The 20,331-nt window shown below is 39.2% G+C and overlaps 6 protein-coding genes across 10 annotated transcripts; 3 read left to right on the top strand and 3 right to left on the bottom strand.

Annotated features, from left to right (window-relative positions):
- The first annotated feature begins 308 nt into the window (after window positions 1–308).
- Window positions 309–3,153, top strand: LOC148170391 (ATP-binding cassette sub-family B member 10, mitochondrial). 3 transcript variants are annotated; one of them, XM_088042912.1, is made up of 8 exons: window positions 309–374; window positions 779–1,078; window positions 1,126–1,332; window positions 1,377–1,579; window positions 1,626–1,907; window positions 1,952–2,183; window positions 2,229–2,515; window positions 2,561–3,153. In XM_088042912.1, the coding sequence occupies exons 2-8, from the start codon at window positions 871–873 to the stop codon at window positions 3,065–3,067; spliced, it is 1,926 nt and encodes a 641-aa protein (XP_087899038.1). In that variant the 5' UTR covers window positions 309–374; window positions 779–870; the 3' UTR covers window positions 3,068–3,153. The 3 variants fall into 3 exon arrangements, with proteins under 3 accessions (XP_087899038.1, XP_087899039.1, XP_087899037.1); XM_088042913.1 differs by lacking the exon at window positions 309–374 and adding an exon at window positions 585–644; XM_088042911.1 differs by lacking the exon at window positions 309–374 and having other exon boundaries at window positions 603–1,078.
- LOC148170390 (uncharacterized) lies at window positions 3,069–5,510 on the bottom strand. The gene is made up of 5 exons (XM_088042915.1): window positions 5,229–5,510; window positions 4,913–5,123; window positions 4,379–4,732; window positions 4,146–4,331; window positions 3,069–4,099 (listed from the first exon to the last, which is right to left on the bottom strand). The coding sequence occupies exons 1-5, from the start codon at window positions 5,427–5,429 to the stop codon at window positions 3,321–3,323; spliced, it is 1,731 nt and encodes a 576-aa protein (XP_087899041.1). The 5' UTR covers window positions 5,430–5,510; the 3' UTR covers window positions 3,069–3,320.
- Window positions 5,511–5,760: 250 nt separating this feature from the next.
- Window positions 5,761–7,755, bottom strand: LOC148170389 (uncharacterized). Its single transcript, XM_088042916.1, has 6 exons — window positions 7,533–7,755; window positions 7,279–7,489; window positions 7,101–7,231; window positions 6,646–7,057; window positions 6,457–6,600; window positions 5,761–6,413 (listed from the first exon to the last, which is right to left on the bottom strand). Exons 1-6 carry the CDS (start codon window positions 7,716–7,718, stop codon window positions 5,779–5,781), a joined length of 1,719 nt encoding a protein of 572 aa, XP_087899042.1. The 5' UTR covers window positions 7,719–7,755; the 3' UTR covers window positions 5,761–5,778.
- A 450-nt stretch (window positions 7,756–8,205) lies between these two features.
- On the top strand, window positions 8,206–10,650 carry LOC148170388 (dnaJ homolog l(2)tid, mitochondrial-like). Of its 2 annotated transcripts, none has more exons than XM_088043336.1 (6): window positions 8,206–8,439; window positions 8,593–8,798; window positions 8,846–9,395; window positions 9,441–9,634; window positions 9,890–10,103; window positions 10,398–10,650. In XM_088043336.1, the coding sequence occupies exons 1-6, from the start codon at window positions 8,274–8,276 to the stop codon at window positions 10,601–10,603; spliced, it is 1,536 nt and encodes a 511-aa protein (XP_087899462.1). In that variant the 5' UTR covers window positions 8,206–8,273; the 3' UTR covers window positions 10,604–10,650. The 2 variants fall into 2 exon arrangements, with proteins under 2 accessions (XP_087899462.1, XP_087899463.1); XM_088043337.1 differs by lacking the exon at window positions 10,398–10,650 and adding an exon at window positions 10,190–10,333.
- LOC148170387 (potassium channel subfamily K member 10-like) lies at window positions 10,643–15,514 on the bottom strand. 2 transcript variants are annotated; one of them, XM_088043339.1, is made up of 5 exons: window positions 15,326–15,514; window positions 14,925–15,175; window positions 14,131–14,460; window positions 12,006–12,251; window positions 10,643–11,340 (listed from the first exon to the last, which is right to left on the bottom strand). In XM_088043339.1, the coding sequence occupies exons 2-5, from the start codon at window positions 15,085–15,087 to the stop codon at window positions 10,871–10,873; spliced, it is 1,209 nt and encodes a 402-aa protein (XP_087899465.1). In that variant the 5' UTR covers window positions 15,088–15,175; window positions 15,326–15,514; the 3' UTR covers window positions 10,643–10,870. The 2 variants fall into 2 exon arrangements, with proteins under 2 accessions (XP_087899465.1, XP_087899466.1); XM_088043340.1 differs by lacking the exons at window positions 14,925–15,175; window positions 15,326–15,514 and adding an exon at window positions 14,508–14,615.
- Window positions 15,515–18,180: 2,666 nt separating this feature from the next.
- On the top strand, window positions 18,181–19,975 carry LOC148170386 (beta-1,4-glucuronyltransferase 1-like). Its single transcript, XM_088043911.1, has 5 exons — window positions 18,181–18,273; window positions 18,319–18,755; window positions 18,799–19,378; window positions 19,423–19,548; window positions 19,593–19,975. The coding sequence occupies exons 2-5, from the start codon at window positions 18,364–18,366 to the stop codon at window positions 19,803–19,805; spliced, it is 1,311 nt and encodes a 436-aa protein (XP_087900037.1). The 5' UTR covers window positions 18,181–18,273; window positions 18,319–18,363; the 3' UTR covers window positions 19,806–19,975.
- The last annotated feature ends 356 nt before the right edge of the window (window positions 19,976–20,331 follow it).

The raw sequence follows: 20,331 nt of genomic DNA, 5'->3' as shown, positions 1-20,331 counted from the left end.
GATAAATTAAACTTGAAGTATTACACACCCTGTATATTGTAGATCCTCTTATCAACATTCTTTATTTTATCTAAAACCCTCGTTGCCTCTGATTCCGCAATGAAATAATTTAAATTTAACCCGTTTTGATTGGGCGTCACGGCTGGCCAATAGCCTTCAACCCGCCAAACTGTCATGGATTCGAAAAATTGTCTCCCTCTTTTCCGAACAATCCTTTTGATTTACAAATGTATAACACCGTCACAAAAGTATAAATAAACAATGATAATGAACGCACGTTTCAAGATAACGATAATTAAAACTAACAGACTACAAAAAACTTTAATAGTGAAGCCACTTTGGTGATTGTAGCTACCACAAAGCATTTGTCACAGGTACTATACATTTACCATAATAGTCTTTTAATTGCTTGCATTCTTAGTTTTATTGCTGTTTTCGGATCAAAATAATAAAAGCTTGTTTAACGTGCGGCAAATAATTTCACTAATTGATCACAATTTATTTGCATGACAACTCTTCTCTTGTCGTAGCCTTGAGGTCATAAACCTCAATTGTAGGCGTATTGTGATATCGCCCCCACTCTTTGTTACGCCTCTGGCTTTTCATAAATGTCACTTGTCACGTTGATTACCTAACCTCAAAATGTGTGTATGCATTTTTTCCTCGCTTTTTCTCAAATTTGACGATGTGTTGAATTAATGTAGAATCGTCAGTGCTTTCTTCTTTTCTCAGAGCTGAGGTAAATTGCTTGTAACAATGAATATTGTTTGTTTATTAGTGAGCCGACATAACCTCAACGCTCCGCTGAGATGTTTGAAACACGTTAAGATTTTCTCGCCAAACGGAGCTATATTTAGAAATTTTAAAACAATGTCGCAGAAAGTCAGTCAGAATAAGACGTACATTGCTGTGAATATTCCTGAAAATTCTACAAATGCAGCGAGGAAGACGTTTTGGTCACATTTTAAAAGAGGGGCCAGTACTAAGAAAGAGGCTGTTGAGGTGACCCCTAGACTTAACAAGAGCGACTTAGCGAGGTTATTTTCCTTAGCCAAACCGGAGAAATGGAGACTCCTAGGTGGGTTAATTTTGTTTTTCATGTTAATCACTTCAAGACATTTCCAGGGGCTATTTGTTTCCTTCTGGTGTCAAGCACTGTCACCATGAGCATCCCTTTTAGTTTAGGCAAAATTCTTGATATTATCTATGATAGCAGCGGCGATAAAGAAGAAGCGCGAGCGAAACTGAATAAAGTCGGCGGTATATTAGTCTGCATTTTTGTTCTGGGGGCGATTTGCAACTTTGCTCGCGTCTATCTTATGTCGGTTTCAGGTGAGCCCCATCCCTTCCCATTCCCCCCAATAATATCCTTCTAGGTTACAGGATGACTCAGGATCTGAGGAAACAAGTGTTTTCTAAAATAATGAAACAGGAACAGGGTTGGTTTGATCAAAAATCCACAGGGGAGTTGGTCAATCGACTTTCAGCCGACACTCAACTTGTCGGGAACGCGTTATCTAGTAATATTTCTGATGGGCTCAGATCCACGGTGATGGTTTTTGCTGGGACAGGGATGATGGTACTTTTATCACCAACCAAAACCATTTTTTATCACGTTCTTTTAGTTTTACATGTCTGCAGAATTAGCTCTAGTTGGTCTAGCGATTGTGCCTCCCGTTGCCATAGTAGCTGTATTTTTTGGAAGGTACTTAAGAGGGATTTCGCGGAACGTCCAAGATTCTTTAGCCAAAGCGACTAGCGTGGCCGAGGAGCGAATTGCCAATATTAGAACTGTGAAGATGTTCTCACAGGAACCTCGTGAAGTGGAAAGTTATGCCGAATCTATTAAAAATATTTTGGATTTGAGTTACAAGGAGGCTAAAGCTAGAGCCATGTTCTATGGAATGGTACGTCCAAAAAGACGTGTATTTTTAAAAATCCGTTTTTTTAGACCGGATTTAGCGGTCATATGATTATAATCTCGGTGCTGTACTACGGCAGCGTGATGGTCTCCTCTAATAGCATCAGCGTTGGCCATCTTTCCTCCTTCCTTCTTTACGCTGCGTACATCGGTGTCTCTTTAGGTACTTTTTCAAATTTCTACACTGAACTCAACAAGTCAGTGGGGGCCGCTTCTAGAATATGGGAAATAATAGATCGCGAACCTGTGATACCCATGAAAGGTAAAAGTTTCCACACCATTACTAATATTAACACTCTACTTAAAGGAGGTGTGGTACCGATTTCACCCCCTGAGGGTCACATTGAATTCAAAGACATTAAATTTAGTTACCCCGCACGCGACGACGTACAAATATTCGAAGACTTCAAGCTAGAAATCCAACCAGGAAAAATGGTGGCGGTTGTTGGACCTAGCGGTTCTGGTAAAAGTACTCTTGCGGCTCTTTTACTTAGGTTATACGATCCTGGTAATGGGCAAGTGGTTTTGGATGGACAGGATGTAAAAGAACTTGATCCGAGCTGGTTGAGGAGACACGTAGGGACAGTTAGTCAGGTGAGAAAACAAGTCTGTGAAACCAAATCTAACTTCTTTCTTTAGGAGCCGGTTCTATTTTCTTGTTCCATTCGCGACAATATTCTTTACGGGGCCGACGACCCCTCTAAAGTCACCGAGGAGGAATTTATAAATGTTGCGAAAGAAGCAAATGTCTACGAGTTTGTCCAACAGTTTCCAGAGGGATTTGATACTGTGGTTGGCGAACGTGGAATTATGTTAAGTGGTGGTCAAAAACAAAGAATTGCTATAGCTAGGGCGTTGATTAAAGATCCGAAAATACTCTTGTTGGATGAAGCCACCAGTGCTCTTGATGCGCAATCGGAGCGTTTGGTACAAGAAGCACTAGAGAAGATCATGAAAGGAAGGACCGTTCTGACCATAGCGCACAGGTTGTCGACTATTAAAAATGCTGACACAATAGCGGTGTTGAAAGACGGCCGGATTGTTGAACAGGGGAAGTACCAAGATTTGCTCAATATTAAAAAAGGGGCTTTCCGAGAGTTAGTCAAGCACCAGGCTTTCCAGGGGGGCCTTGACGAAAAGACGTGAAGAGTACTTATTTTTTATTTTTACACTGACGGAATTGTGATTTTTTAAATTATGTATTGTTGAAAGCAATAAAAATATCTATTGTTTGCAGTTTTTAAATACAATAAGAAATCTTACGTATGCAAAGTTGTGCATGCTTGTCATTCTATAGAAATCGCCAAGTCATTAAAGTCGGCACTATTAATAAAAACAATAAAACCAGCAGGGAAAAACTAGTTTACTCTTTTTTTTTTGTAAAATCTAACTAATTTTCTTACGTTCTTGCTTCATACTTCTCCTTCAGTAGCCGTCGCAACGTCTTTCCACTGGCGTTCTTCGGAATACTGTCAACAATTTCCACTCCACCTTCCAGTTTCTTGTACGACGCGACCTTCCCAGCCACGAACTCCGCTAATTTTTGAGCATCCACTGTTGTCCCAGCTTTCGGTACCACAAACGCTCTAGGGACTTCCCCATGTCTCTGGTGCTCAATTCCAACAACCGCCGCGTCGTCCACCCCCGGGAAATCTCTAATAATCTCCTCGAGTTCCGCCGGTGGTACTTGATACCCTTTTACCTTAATCAATTCTTTCAGTCTGTCACTCACAAACAACAACTTGTCTTCGTTGTAGTACATCATATCGCCTGTCCGCAACCATCCATCCTCAGTAAAAGTCTCTTTGGTTTCTTTCGGTCTGTTGTGGTAACCTTTCATCACTTGTGGTCCTTTTATTAAGAGTTCGCCTTTTTCATTAGGACCAAGCGGTGTGAAATTGGGATCGTCCGGATTAACGATTTTAATGGAAGTGTTTGAAACGGGGCGTCCAATAGTACCACTAGAGTTTGGAAGTTGTCGGAGGTCGGAACGCGTGAAAGCGACCATGGGTGAGGTCTCCGTGAGACCATAACCTTGGAAGATGTTAATATTCTTTTGGGCTTTTTGAATGAAGCGCTCTTCGTCCAAAGCTCCAAGAGGGGCGGCTCCAGAAATTAGAGTTCTGACGGACTGGAGATCCGATGAAGTGACCGCCGGGTGCCCCGCCAAGAAGAGAACTAAAATCAGTTTTTAGTACGTTGAATTGTGCTAAGAGTTAGGTACCAAGAGGAGGCGCGGCGAAGAGCACATCCGGTTTATGTTTCCTCAACGTCGCTATATACCCCTCGGGTGTGAACTTCGGAATGGCTACTGTTTTACACCCCTTTGAAAAGGGGTGAAGAGTGGTCGCCGTTAACCCATAGATGTGAAACTTCGGAAGAACAGCCGGAATCACATCCTGATGCTCCTCTGAAAGAATTCTTAAGATTGCTTCTACATAATTTATTGAAACTCACTGGTGGTTTCTTCGACCACATCCAACTTTTTTGCCCTAAATTGACATAAATTCGCAATGATGTTCCTGTGAGTGAGTTGGACACCTTTGGGAAGACCAGTGGTACCACTGGAGTATGGTAAAAACGCGACGTCGTTGTCGTCAGACGGTGGTAAATCCGGGTAATCACAGGGTTCACAAAACTCTTCGAAACTTATCGCATCATTAGGAGTTGATTGTCCTTGCTGAGTTTTGATAGTTAGAATATTGATTGGAGTCTTTACTAGGCCTGTTGACGCTTTTGCCAGCGGGAAGAAGTCAGCGAATGTGAAAATCGCTTTGGTGGAAGAGTCGTTTAACTGGCGGGCGATTTCGTCTAAAAGAAAAGTTTGTTCGTTTTGTATTAATTAGAATTGTCTAACTATTAAGAGTGCAAAAATTTATCATGTTTTTTTGTACTATAACGTATGATAACAATAACTTTTACACGTGTTTACTTTTGCCCAGCTAATCGCATTTCTTGGAAAAAACTGTGATATCGTTTTTTTTTTCTTACCTGGAGTGTAAATGGGATTGAGCGTGGTAACAACAAGTCCCGCTTTCAAAGCCCCGAGAACCACAATAATAAACTCCGGACAATTCGGCAGTAGAATCCCCACAACATCCCCTTTTTGTAGTTTGAGTTTTTTCCTCAAATTCCTGCTCAAATTCAAGACCTTTTCATGAATTTTTTCGTACGTGTAGTTGCGTCCCGTAGCCGCACATTCCTGTAATTAAAAATAGCAACAAAAAAACAGCGTCAATGCTACATCTGTTCCATCGCGGGTTCAGGGTCAGGTTTACCATATTTGATCCTTCATATTGCTACTCACCGTCGCAATTCTCTGAGGCCATTTATCTATTTTTGCGAAAACAAACTGATCGATGGAAACCTTATTAGGTATTTCCACATCTTCCAAGTCGGAATGTAGGATAAAACTTGATGTTTTCTCAGTGGAGTAGTGATTTTTTATGGTCGATAAACAACGTTTGTTGATATTTCTCACTGTTAGAAGCTTTCGTGACATGGACATTTTTGCTCGCGCTGCAACTGAGTCTGCTAAGTCAACTGCTTTTATTGTTCGACACGGTTCTCGTTCCCCACTCTCCCATAATAAATTAGTTGATAAGTAGCAGATAATTTGTTATTAAAAAGGAGGAGGAAAATTGCGTATTTTTAAGTTGAGTAATGAGCGTGATAACATTGTTTACCTAGAGAGACGTTGAAGATATTTGTGCACTGATTTATTACACTGAAATCGAAAGCGGGTTTGCTTTGATTAATCACAGTTTTATCTACCTAATTTGGACCTTGGACCTTCTTAATTGTCAGTCTCGAGTGTTAATAGAACAAAATAAATAATAAACGGTTGATAAAATACTTTATTTTTGTTTTTCTTCATAATCTAATTTTAAACTCCTCCTCATTATCTTCCCAGAGGCGTTCTTCGGTATCGCATCAACAATTTCAACCCCTCCTTTCAACTGTTTGTAATGTGCAACTTTGCTCTTCACGTACTCCTCCAAGTCTCCGGGATTCACCGTCGCTCCTTTCTTGGGGACGATGTAAGCTCTGGGAGCTTCGCCTTGACTCGGATGGGGGACACCAATAACTGCAGCGTCTGCCACATCCGGGAAGTCTCTCACTATCTCCTCCAGTTCCGCCGGTGCCACTTGGAATCCCTTCACTTTTATCAGTTCTTTAAGACGATCCGTGACAAACAGAACCCTGTCTTCGTTGTATTGAACAATATCGCCGGTTTTCAACCAACCATCCAAGAACGTATTCTTGGTTTCATCAGCTCTGTTAAGATAGCCTTTCATGACCTGAGGACCCTTCACCAGAAGTTCTCCAGGTGTATTGGGACCTAGAGGTGTTCCTGTAGGGTCGTCGATGGCTACGACTTTGAGGAGCGTGTTAGGAATAGCGCGACCGACAGATCCGTCGGTGTTAACCTCAGATTTTAACTTGGGGGACAGTGCTGTGACACCTGGAGACGTTTCGGTAAGCCCGTAGCCTGTAAAAAACCATGGAGCTCGGAAATTCGTCACGATTTTTACCTTGCAACATGTTTACGCTTTTTCCGGCCTTCTCAATGAACCTCTGCTCGTCGAGAGCTCCAAGAGGTGCAGCGCCGCTGAAAGTGACTCTCACGGATTCGAGGTACTCTCGTTTGACCATGGGGTGTGCCGCCAAAAACAACACTAAAAAGACTCGCTAGTTAATAGCCCCCTCAGGTTTACGCATACCTATTGGGGGCACCACCAGTAAAATGTGCGGTTTGTGGTTTTTCAACACCTCCACGTAGTCCTCTGGAGTGAATTTTGGTAATGTCACTATCTTCGTACCTTTGATGAGAGAATACAGCGAGTTAACAGTAAACCCATAGATATGAAACATGGGTAAGATAGCAGGAACGACATCCTGGTGCGTTTCAGTGGTGCCTTTAACAATAGTTAACTCTGGTGAGTCGTACTGGAAGATGTTCGCAAGGATATTGAAATTCGTGAGTTGAACTCCTTTGGGAAGACCTGTGGTACCACTCAAGTACGGCAATGCGGCGACATCTTCTGCTTTTCTTGGTTGAAAGTGAGGACAATCGAACTCAGTATTGATGACTTCGCCAAAATCGATCGCTCCTCTTGGTGTAGATTGAGTTTGCTGATAATCGTTATCGTGCAAAGTTCAGTTTTAGGCTACTCACCTCTGTTTTTATGGTGAATACTGGCAACTTTTTTTTAATGAGGTTTGTAGATGCCGTGGCCGTTTCAAACAGACTGACTAGAGTGATTACGACTTTTGCTGAAGAGTCCGACAGCTGACGGGAAATTTCCTCTGCAACTCTTCTTTGTCAATAAAAAATAAGAATGTTGTAATCTTACCAGGTGTATAAATCGGGTTCAGCGTGGTTACGATCATGTTAGCGTGCAGAATTCCCAACACCGCCAACGGGAATTCGGGAATATTGGGCAAGAGAACTGCGATAACATCACCATCGCTCAAACCGAATTTTCCTCTCAAGGCTCGACCGAAATTCTTCGACTTTCTTAGTAAATCCCCGTATGAGTATTTACGTCCTGTGATGCCACACTCCTGCAATTTTTGTTTGTAAAAAGTTGATAACTGCAACACCTACCAGGGCAGTAAAACGTTCGTATTTTTCGCACTTGGAAAAAATAACTTCTGGTATTGATAATTTCGGGATTGTCACATCACGAAGTCCCGAATTTAAGATGTTAGTGGCGGAAGACGAGTAAAACTTGAAACTCAATGATTTTGCACTTCTGCGAGCTGCAGATAAGATGTTTCGAGTTGTAGACATTGCCTTGGAGTTTTGATAAAGGAGGTTGTCGTGTTGACTTTATATTAGTGGGAATCTTATCATGTAGGTATTTATGTTATTATTTTGAAATGATAACATTGTTAGAGGCCATCTGGAGCTATTAAATATGACGGGCAACAGGTTTATGCAGATTTTATAAAAGCGTTTATGCATAAATTTGTTATATTTTTAGATATAGAATAGTACAAAGGTTACGTGAAAATGAAAAATAGAAAATACTCTAAATAATAATGTTGAAAGGTTTTTTCTTTTTGTGCTTTCTGCAGGTGTTTTTAATATTTAAGTTTTTGACGATTTTCTAAACTATCGTTGCAGTTTTAGTTTCATATCTAATCAGTTTTAAATATTTTATCAGTGAAACGTTTTTTTGTTGTTGTTCTATTTGTATTTTTTGAAACTGGCGCAATGTGGTGTATAATTGGTTGTCTACATCAAACAAGTTTTAATTTTGTCGGGTTGGCAGCTCTTCAATTCAAATGTCAATACCACCACCACACATGTGTTTCGCCTTTTTGACAAGAAAGACATCAAATTATGGCGAATGTTAGAAGTCTTATTGGCATTTTGTGTACAAAACAGATAAATATCTTTGTGTCACCCCCAGTAAACAAAATATCAGCAAGATTTCTGCATCACTGTGTCAATTCCAGCAAGTCCAGAGGTCTAAATTTGACATGTCCGAATACCTTTTTAAAAAGCCGTAAGTTTGACTTCTCTCATTGATTACATCATATTTGCACAAAAAGTGTAAAGTCCGTTTTTACTGTTATCAACGACTTTAATTTACTCCGAATTCCAATTAGTCGCGTCTTGTGATTGAACAAACTTGGTGTGACATAACCTCACTTTTCAGTGTTGCAGATCGATTCTAGAAATATCCACACGAATTCAATTTTAAATGCCAAAGATTACTACGAGATTTTGGGGGTCAGTAGAAACGCGTCGGGGGCTGAAATCAAAAAAGCGTATTATAAATTAGCGAAAAAGTACCATCCTGATGTTAATAAGAATGACCCCAACTCCGCAAAGAAATTTCAGGAGGTCTCGGAGGCTTACGAGGTGAGAATTGGGGTACGTTTTCTTTAATTTAATGTTTTTGTGTGCAGATTTTGGGCGACGAGTCTAAACGTAAACAATTTGACACGTGGGGGGCGACGTCAGAGCAAATGGGCGGTATGGGCGGTGGCGGCGGGGGTCCCAGAGGAGCCCAAGGGTTCGCTGAAAGTTGGCAGTATCAATCCACAATAGATCCTGAGGAACTCTTCCGTAAAATTTTCGGCCAAGCGGGTTTTGGAAAAGGGTCAGGTTTCCAGGATTTTGCTGAATCAGCTTTTGGGTTTGGACAAGCTCAGGAGGTCGTGGTGAAACTAACCTTCCAACAGGCAGCTCGGGGGATGAACAAAGATATTACTGTTAATGTGGTAGATAATTGCCCTAAATGTCAAGGGACGAGGTGCGAACCTGGCACTAAAGCAACAAGGTGCACCCATTGTGATGGAACAGGAATGGAGAGTGTTACTAGGGGGCCCTTTATTATGAGGTCCACGTGTAGGTACTGTCAGGGAAGTAGGATGTTCATCAAGCATAAATGTACAGAATGTGAAGGGAAAGGGTCTACAGTACAGAGGAAAAAAGTCACTGTACCTGTGCCTGCAGGTGGGTTTAAAATTGGTAAAAAATGATAATCAGTGGGGATTTTAGGTATTGAGGATGGCCAAACTGTGAGGATGAGTGTAGGAAACAAGGAACTGTTTATTACTTTTCAAGTTGAGAAATCTAGGTACTTTAAAAGAGACGGGGCGGATGTACATACAGAGGCGGAGATTTCAGTGGCGCAGGCTCTACTGGGGGGCACCATTAGGATAGAGGGGCTGTACGAGGACCACATGATTCAGGTTAATATAGTGCTTGTGCTGCTAACTTTAGCTGAATGGTTTTACCAAATTTTCAACTTATTTGCGCTGTTTTCTAAAGTCCTGAAATTTCAAGATTTTGGAATATCTCGCTTAAAATGCTTCCAGTTTTGTAACGTCCTGTGACAGTTATTTGTAGATTCACAGTAAAAAGTTGTTTTTTCTTGAAGCGTGATGTGCCGCTTTGAATATATTTTTGTGTCTTTTTTTTTCTTGGCAATAATTTTTCAAAACCAGGTGATGCCGGGGACGTCGTCGCACACTCGAATACGCCTAAGCGGCAAAGGAATGAAGAAAATTGATGGCTACGGCCACGGCGACCACTACGTCGTTTTTAAAATCGCAGTTCCAAAGAGTCTGTCGGCAAAGCAGAAAGCCCTAGCTCAAGCCTACGCGGAGCTCGAAACTGACACCCCTGGCCAAATCTTAGGAATGACTTTAAAGACAGACGGTAAGTCCTTTCGTGTTTTCTAAAATAGCCGCTTGAAATTTAGCAGATCCTTGTTTTTGTCAGCATACTCACAACGTTTTTTTTAGCAAACAAAGACAAGGACGAGATGCCTCTGGCAGGCTCTGAAGCTAAATCTCAAGATGGCGAAAAACCGAGTCTGCTTTCAAAAATAAAAACGGCGTTGTTTGGATAGTGAGACACGGATTTAGTTGAATTTTTTATTGTTTATAACAATTAAGTTACTAAATAAATAGACTATACAATAAATAATTTCTTTCTTTTAACTTTTTATAGGTAGCAAAATTTGCGTGTCTAAAGATAAGTCGGAACTCTTAGAAGCCCTTAGGTTAGTGCTACAAGGTAAGAGTGTCGTCAAAACCGCCACAGAATCAGACTCGCAAAACACCACTAAAAAAATTGTAGATGTTAAAGTAGATGATGTTAAAAATGATGAAGACCACAGTGACGCTGAAGAGGCGAAACGAAATAAAATGCCATAATTTTGTTGTGGGTAGTTGTAACACAGTTAATAAAAAAGTTGAGTCTAGTCGTTTTTTATTACAGGCAGTGGAGGTGGCTAAGGTAGCATCACATCTTATCCTATACTCTTGCCGCTCCTTTCATCCTTAGCCCCCCTGAAAATAAATAAAAATTTCCATTGGACCAACCAATTCTTATTGTCTTTACGGCGCTGTGATATGTATAATCGATTGACTTCAGCAAACCAAACGTGCACCGCGAATAACTAAGGCACTTTCCTACACAGCTCAAGTGTTCGTTAGCAGACCTAATTTCAACCCTATATCTACAATTCCTCTCGTTGCGGAAGCCTGCGTTAAAGACAAAACCAACGCCGCCAACGTTACCGCGAATTCCAAATACAACGCGTAGAGAATTCTCACGTGGCCATAAGTCGTGGCCACGCCGCCAGCAGCAGTAAAATCTAATGGAAACATGAAACTATCGACGGCACTCCTGTGCCGCACGAAACCAAATAGGATGACACCCATTAAATAATAAAAAGCGATCGAAGCGACAGGAAACCATTTCAGCCATTTGGGGCGCGGCGAGGTAGGTATGTCTGTGGAGGATCTTCCGAAAGCGAGTTGCTGGAGACGGACGGCGCCCAAGTTGCCCATGTTGAAGATGAGGAGGAAGTGGAGAGGAATCCCGATGGCGGAGAAGAGCACCGCAGCGCCTCGACCCAGGGGCGTTCGAGGCACCGGGGCGCCGAAACCTGAAAAAAAAACAGTAATTTTATTGACGTCATTGCTTTTAAACACAATCTTTTTGGGTTTACACGCGAAAAAAGTTTTTAAATCGGGACTGCAGGTATGAATTTACATAAGTTTACGTTGGCGTGTTCTGATTAAAGTTTAAAAGGATAATTAAACGGGAGTACTACAGTACACGGTTATATTGATCACGGGGCTAAAATAGGAGTTATAAATTAGTTGAGTGAATAGTCTTGTCTTTTTTTTTCATTCACGAATATCAGAGTCGGCAGAAAAATGTAATTGTGTTGATTGAGTTCGAATAAAAACTGATATTGATCTGGGGGTGGTTTTGAAACATTTGGGTTTGTTTTAGTTGTGAAAATATTGTTTCTGTTTTCGAGTTGAGATTACAGAGGGGTACTTGAAATTGGCTCTTATCAGCACATAACGTACACTTCGCACAAAGGAAATTTGCATAATTGTGGAGTTTTTATATTAGACAGAATTTTTTCGAGCAACGCAATTACATTCCCGGAATTACGTTTCTCGACCAGTAAAAAATGCTTTCTTATTTATCACACGCCGGACAGAACTGGATTGTAATTATTTCTTTTGGTTATTGTCCTCTATGACACGCGATGCAGAAATTACAGGGTCTGGACGTGGATAAAAAACCATAACTCACCAAGTGTTGTTAACAAAGAAACAGCAAATAGAATACACCCTGGATAGGTCCAAATACTTCCTCCCCCTCCTTCTCCAAATCCAGCACTCACCGCTTCCAAAAGATTGATTTCGTGCTTTTCTAGAAACCTATCAATTGTGCTTTTCCATTCTTCTGGCTGCGTGTTACGTAATTCGTTCGATAAACTTACGGAGAGATTATTTTGTAATTTGGCTAGATTCTTGGATTGTGCAAGTTCTCTCGGACCTGCAAAAGAAGCAAATTTCAAGTTTCGAGGTGATGAATCGGGGAAATCGAGATTTTATTAGACTAGTTGCCTTGACAAGACTCCGGAGCGAAAGGCACAAATTTTAGAAATTTTTATTTTCGAGATAAGTCAAAAATCTTCAACATTTTTCTATAATATTCTTAATTCTGTCAATTTTCGTTCTAGAGCAATAAAATTTGAGAAAGTTACTAATTTTAAACTAGTTATTAACTGTAGTAAATTGCAAAATTATACAGCGAAAGGCACAAATATTTTAGAAATTTTTATTTTCTAGATAAGTCAAAAATCTTCAACATTTTTCTATAAAATTCCTAATTCTGTCAATTTTCGTTCCAGAGCAATAAAATTTGAGAAGGTTACTAATTTTAAACCAGTTATTAATTGTACTAAATTGCAAAATTATAGAGAAAAAGACACAAATTTTAGAAATATTTATTTTCGAGATAAGTCAAAAATTTTCAACATTTTTCTATAAAATTCCTAATTCTGTCAATTTTCGTTCCAGCGCAATAAAATTTAAGAAGGTTACTAATTTTAAACCAGTTATTAATTGTACTAAATTGCAAAATTATAGAGCAAAAGGCACAAATTTTAGAAATTTTTATTTTCCAGATAAGACAAAAATCTTCAACATTTTTCTATAAAATTCCTAATTCTGTCAATTTTCGTTCCAGAGCAATAAAATTTGAGAAGCTTACTAATTTTAAACCAGTTATTAATTGTACTAAATTGCAAAATTATAGAGCAAAAGGCACAAATTTTAGAAATTTTTATTTTCCAGGTAAGTCAAAAATCTTCAACATTTTTCAATAAAATTCTTAATTCTGTCAATTTTTGTTATAGAGCAACAAAATTTTCGGAGGTTAGTACTTTTGAATCATTTATTAACTGTACCAAATTGCAAAATTATAAAACAAAAGATACAACTCCCGGAGGTAAATCAATTTTAGTTGGGAAAACTTTGCTATATTGTGAGACGAGCGGCCAATTTTTACGAGAATTAAAATGGTAAAAAACTCGTCCTGGACGAAGGCTAAAGGAGTTCAAGTGTCACGTATGGTAGAGCAGGAATAAATCCATACGCGTGGAACCAAAGCCAAGTTCCGCAGCAATTAAATATCAATATTGATTACATTACTGTTCCATATGTTATTTTGATTCATTTTCGTAATCATCACCTTTTGTCAGTATCCGACAATTTAGCGACATTGCAAATGAAGGCTGAAATAGAAAATTTTATAGTTTTACGTGATTAGGTCTCTTCCTGGATTTATACGCGCGACTAATAGCTCATTTTTATATATCCCAGGCTAATAAAATAATAATAGTGTTGACAAAAGCCGTGTTTTAATACTTCGGACTAGATTGTTGGTTTTGATGAGGAAATTTTGCTCCAATTGCGTATTTATTTTAATGGAAGTTGAAATAAAAAAGTGTCCGAGGCCTTTCGATTCATAATCACATTCTGCAAAGTCGTGTGGGCTTACGAAAGGCTTGAAAATAGCAAGGCGTATTTAAAACGAATTTTTACGAGTCATTAATAATTTTAATTACAGATTTTGATTGCCTTTTTGTTTACTTATGTCATCTGTTTAATATTTGGGATATGAATAAATTATAATCAAACCATGCTCGTGCATGTTCCAACTGTAATAACGTAATTGTGACTACAATCGATGCGAATGCTATCGAACTGGCATACATTTTTAACTACCTTGTTTACAAGTGAGTGTCACACAGTCAAATTGTCCAATAAATTACAAATGAAGAAGGTTACACAAAATTGTAAGCTTGAATTGAAAACGAACACTTTCGCAATGCAGAAATCCGATGGCACACATTTTTTTTCGCTCCTACCTTCGGTTTTGTAGAAGGCGAAGGCCCCCAACAAAGCCCACGTTATCACAACGATGGTAAGCCCAATTTGGGAGAGCACCCATTGGCTCAGTACCCTGCAGCAGCACGTGAGTCGTACTTTGGTGCAACAACTGCTCTCATTAGGATCACAATTAACGTCGCATGTGTTTTTGGGCCAAAACCTGAGTCTGTATGGAATAAGAGGGGAAGTTTGGACGGAGGCGTTCGTGAATTTGTTTTTGTAATTGTTGGCTTCCAGATTGATTTGCTCCACGTCGATACCGGTGTCACCATTTCCGGTTTTCATCTTATTATTACCGCTTTTGGTTTCTGGAACAGAAAGAAGTGAAGGTCAATCGGAAAATTGCAGTTGTTACCTGGGAAATTCGTGGGTCCGATCGTCTGTTTTCACTCGCGAGCATTTTTTAAGTGAGTGCGGACATAACACGCTTGCGTACAGATCTGTTGAATTAACGTAATGATACTGAGGTACTTACTAAAAAAACAATACACGGCTTCCACATAAATCATAAATGTTTGTTTTTGTGCGCGACGTGATGTGATGTAGATTTAATTATTTATTTAATGTATGGTGGTAGTTAATTACATTTTGTGGCTAATGTTTAAAAATGATTTGCAGTTTTGACCAGCAACTAATGGTGATCTGAGCAAAACACAAAATCGCACAGAATTGTTTCACTTTTTGAGTATAATTTCTGCCACCAATAACCTTTGCATCCGTTTCTAATATTACCACACACCTGTTCTTTCCGATCGCCATAAATAAAACTCACCTTCATTGGATTCCTGCTTCGTCTGCTTGTTCATTTTATTTTTCCTCGGCGGTTTCTCCGGTGGTACTAACTCGTTGCTTCTAAACTCTTCGTCGAAAGAATGATTGGCATATTTCGGACTGATAATCGTGGTGACACATTGATCAGACACGGGTTCATACATTTTGATAAAATTCTGTGAAACTACAAAGAAAAAAGGCGAATTTCGGGCGGAGGTGATTTAACGTGACAGGAGCCGGTAGCCGATTGATCTGCAAACAACAAAAGCGACTTTGAGCAAAGAAACTGGAAGCTTGCCAAATTAACAAACTTTTAATTGTTTTCATCTTGCATCGATTAATCGATAAAATGACGTAAAATGATTGGAACGTCACAAGTTGATTGATTTTATGGAAGTTTACCTGTTAGAATGATTTTAGTGGCATTGTTTTTGGAGTGTTGACTTCATGGGTCCGGTCATGGTAACGACGCACACCATCGCGTAGACAGCGTGTCGGCACCGCGACGCTTCTCTTTGCACTGTTTTAATCTGCCGCACCAAGGTTGGGAGCGGCGGGCGCACCTTGCTGCCATGGCGTGTTGGCGGCCGTCGACGACACCCCCATTTGTTTGTCTTTCCATGGGTTTGACGACGGTGCTTTATTGCGTAATGTCGATAACGCGCTTATCAGAGAAATTATTCATCAGGAGGTGTTTGGGGTGAAGATAATAAAGTGTCGAGCTATGAATAATTGCTCGAGGAATTTCATTAAAACTATTTTCATCCATCAATGCAAATTTTCCGGGTACTTTTCCGGTTTCTGCGAGTCGCATGTTCATCATTCATAAATAAAAGCTTCCATGCTAAAACTCCCTCATCTTCAAAACAAGATCCTCTCAAAAAAAACTAATCAATGCGTGATATTACAAGGTTGTTCCAAGAATGAATTTTTAATGAAGTTACATGTTACAACAAAACGAAATTGACTACAAAAACGGTTGTTTTATACGGTTATCATAAAATAAATTTCTTTTTTTGGTTTGTTTACACAGATTTTGTGATGTTCTCTGCAGTTATTTATTATATCACGATTTTGTAGTTTATATTCATGAAATGTTTGCAATTTGGGCTCGGGTTTGTTGGCGCACAAACGAGAATTTGCGTTTTAATAAATCGCTGAATTTAGATGATTTTTGAGCCAAACAGGAACAGAACTTCCATTAATAAACTTTGTTTTTATTATCTGAATGTCTATTAATCGAATTTAAAAATATCGTGCGGCAATGAGGTATGGACTAAATTTACTGTGATTGTTTGGAGATGTGATCAATATTTTTTGTTTTTGTTGACGGCAAACCACCGATTTTAATGTTCGCGTTCATAAAATTTTAGAAAATTTGAGTGTCATCAGTGTCAATTTGAAATGACATTTTGTGGCCGCGATTGAAAGCATGACCACCAGAAAGCCTTGCATTTTTAGTGTTGGTACCACTGTCGATTTTGACGTTTTAAAGCTACCAACATAAAGTATAGTATATCCAGTGAGAGATTGTAAGATTTTGACAGTTGACATATAGGTTGGCAGCAAATTATGCTACAAAATACACTAAAAACACTAAATTCCTACGCGAAATGGGTTGACAGGGTTGTCTGTAACTGGGGTTATTTTGTTATTTTAAATTTCGCGCATAGTACCCTTTTTATTGCGTAGATTTAGTGACTTTTCTGTCATTCAAACTATCACTGTACGAACTATAGAACCTCGATTATCCGGGTGCGGATTATCCGTACCTCGATTATGCGTGCTTCACAAAAAACACATAAATCGAAGACCAACAACTTCGAACTTTTGCTTCCAATGTTTGAAAACTTAAAATTTGGGATTTCACGAGTTATAGTTGGTGTAGTTTAATGAGATTTAAGTCCGTGTAAAGAGCGAAAAACAAAAAATTATGAGTTAAAATTTTTGTCTTTGAATAGTAGTGTTCCCAAACAAAACAAAAATCCTTGAATTAAATTCTTTTTCAATGAAAACTTTCATAATAAAGAAAACTGAAAAATCAAGCGGGAGAGAAAATTTTGGGGTCAGAGAAGAAATAAATGGAAATGCTAGATTTTTTTAATAAAAAATTGTTACTTTTATGTTATATGAGTCGCTTAAATGCAAAACTCGACATCTGCATTCAGCCATAATTTTTCGAGCAATAGAAAAAATTCTAATAGCGCTTTTACTTTCAAATGTTGGAAGATACAATTTTGTCAGTTTGTAGTGAAATGCTTGTAAATTACGAAGGTAAACCTTTTTAAAATCTATTTAGATTAGTCACAATTACGGAATTTATATTGATGTGTCAAATTTCGCCATAATGCAGATGTCGGGTTTTGCATTTAGGCGACTGATATGTCTGATAATAGTTGATTGTTTTAATTTCTTTCAGAATTTAAAATTGTTGTGAACATGTTGATAAATTTTGATAAGGTTTTTATACAGGGTGTCCCAGAACTCGCGCCCCAGAGAAAAAGGGCTTATGGAGGCAACAATTCTGAATCAAAATTTCAAAACTATAATTTTTTAACTCAAAAAATAACCGAGATAAGACAAAAAAACTGCAGCTAATCCTGAAGCTGAACAGAATTTGAAAATTGGTGACTATGGACACATACTATCATCCATTGGTCAGATGAATATTAGACTCTCGTTGCCTAGGAAATTGGGATGGCCTTTTACTCCACTTCTCGAATAAGCTTTCGGGATTGGTTGTTAACTTTTTATCAGTTCTTGAATACTATTAAACTTAGTCAATTTTTGTTTTGAAATTTACCATCTGTATTGCTGTCGGCACCCTCCCTTGCTCTATGGGGCGCGAGTTCTGGGACACCTGTATATTTTGAATAAAAAAAACTTCCAAATAATTCTGTTGCCTTAAAACGTATGTTTATTTAACAACTCGATTATCCGTGTTTTTCGATTATCCGTGCAGGCTTCGGTTTCGAGAAGCACGGATAATCGAGGTTGTACTGTAGTTCAAATTGTAGAGCTTTTCGCCGCGAAACCAATTGTGGTGTTTCTACTGTAAATCTTTTGAAACAGATGAAATTTTGTATTGTGGTAATAGGCGGGAAATTTAAAGCTGTGTCCTCTTAGAAAAACGATTTATGTATCAAAATCTCCCACATTTTAAAATCTGCGCACGTTTCAGAAACCGGCAAATTCCGTCCGGTTATTGATTTGTCACTGCAGCCATTTTCCCGCATTCTGCCACTTTTCCTTACGCATTTCCACCGCTAGGGTGTGCCACTTTATTGTTGTATCCTCGTCGACACCATGTGGATGTCACAACTTTCTTTTCGATAGTTTCGTCTTTCTCTGTGAGTACAATTCGGCATTTTTTCTGTGACTGACTTTTTTTGTAGCTAGCAATAATGTAACATCAAAGCCAAATTAAAATAGAAAATGCCATGTTTAGAATCAGGTACAGACTTCGGCGGACACTTCTTCCGCCTTTACTTGTAGGGACTTTGATTACTTTTACTATCGTCATTGTTAACAACAATGCGTCGCTTCTTCGGAACGTCTTTTACAACTATCAGATTAATTTTCATGGAATTCCGGGGAATTACTTGTCGACGAGGACACCAAACGAGAGTTACTGTAACTTCAGGTATGGGTTGCCGGAGGAGCTTTTGTATGAAGAAAGCGATTTGAGTTTCCCGTTTGAGGGGAAAAATAAAAGTCGCTACAGGATCATGAGGAATGTTATTGAAGCTAGATGGGACGAAGGGGTGCCTGAAGTGACCTACGTCACCCATGTAACCGCCGACTTTATTAATTACATTGCGGAGATTATTAGGTTGGTAACTACGACTGTAGAGTCAAACTAATTTTTTTCTTAGATTCTGGGAGGGCCCCATCAGCATCGCCGCTTTCGTCCCCGACTACGACGCCGACCTCACTATGAGACAGTTAATTCAACTTTGTTTCTGCGCCCCTGAAATGGGGCGTGTTTCTGTTCATCTCGTTTTCCCTCTCACAGCTCCTCCATATCTCCAGAACCATCCAGAAGCTCTAACTTGTGACCTTCCTGATTCTTCCAAACTCTCAACTTATAGATTGAGTAATGATATCATGTACCCCATCAATATCTGTCGCAATATAGCCCGAAATTACGCCCAAACTGACTTCGTGATGGTGTCTGATATCCAATTGATTCCTAGCGAAGAACTCGCTTCCAGGTTTATCCAGATGACGCAGACTTTGCGTATACAGAAACCAAATCCTCCGTCCCGTGTTTTTGTAGTGCCTGTTTTTGAAGTGGAGGCTTATGATGTTATTCCACGCACGAAAGATGAGCTTTTGATGATGGTGAAGGAAGAAAGGGCGGTTTATTTTCACAGACATATTTGCTCACATTGCCAAAAGTTCCCAGGTATTAAGAGTTGGTTGGAAGCGGGTGGTGGTAGTGCCAATATTAAGGTAAAAGAAAAAGAAGTGTGGATCAAATTCTAACGCCTTTTTAGCCTTTTGTGTCCGTTAAACGCGAATATCCCTTCCACCGCTGGGAACCCATTTATATTGGTAGTAAAAAAGACCCTCTTTATAGCGAGGCATTATCTTGGGAAGGTTTACAAGATAAGATGACCCAGGTAGGACCGTCATAGTCCTTCAAGTTCTCACTCCTGTTTTTCAGATGTTGGAGATGTGCCTTATAGGATACCAGTTTATTATTTTAGATGGGGCATTTCTAGTCCATTGGCCTGGAATTAAGAAGGAAAAGCACAAGTTCCTGTTGAAGGACACGTGGAGGTCGTCTTTCCAACAACAAAATTCCAAACAATATTCCCAAATTGTTAAAGATTTGCGTAGGAAGTATGAAGATAATCCTAAATGCAAGCTGCAGTAATCAAATTATATATCAGACTGAAGTTGATTCCTTCAATAAATAGTCATTTAGACGTTTTGCTAGAAGTTGTTATGTGGAAGTTGCGCGACAACTGAAGCAGTAGCTGTTACGAACTGTTTGTTAGAGTTGAAGAACCTGTGATGCTTCATACAAATAAATAAAGTCGATTATTTGGTTTTACGAAAAAATGTCCTCCACTTCCCATTTAACAACTTGCAATTTCCGGCAAACTGTCATAAAAACCGTCTGAACTCCATTTCACTTCAGTTTCAATAGGATTGAGTTCTTATCACATCAATTTTCTTTTCAATAAGTTCATTTTTACAACGGACTGCAAATTCAAGTCCGAAATCGGAAAATTGCGATAAACGAGAGTTAACAAAGCGGAAATAATCAATAGGATTGTAACATTAAATATAAGATAAGAAGTTGTGGCTGTGTGTACTTCAGAAGGTTTATAATCAGCTTTGTCAAAACCATTCAAAGAGCTTGAGAGCTTTGAAGGCTTTAAAATTTAGAGCCACGT

Source organism: Gnatocerus cornutus, chromosome 8, assembly GCF_029298725.1.
Source record: "Gnatocerus cornutus isolate USDA-ARS CGAHR chromosome 8, icGnaCorn1.1, whole genome shotgun sequence".
Taxonomy (NCBI): Eukaryota; Metazoa; Arthropoda; class Insecta; order Coleoptera; family Tenebrionidae; genus Gnatocerus; species Gnatocerus cornutus.
This window is presented reverse-complemented; position numbering and strand designations above follow the sequence as displayed.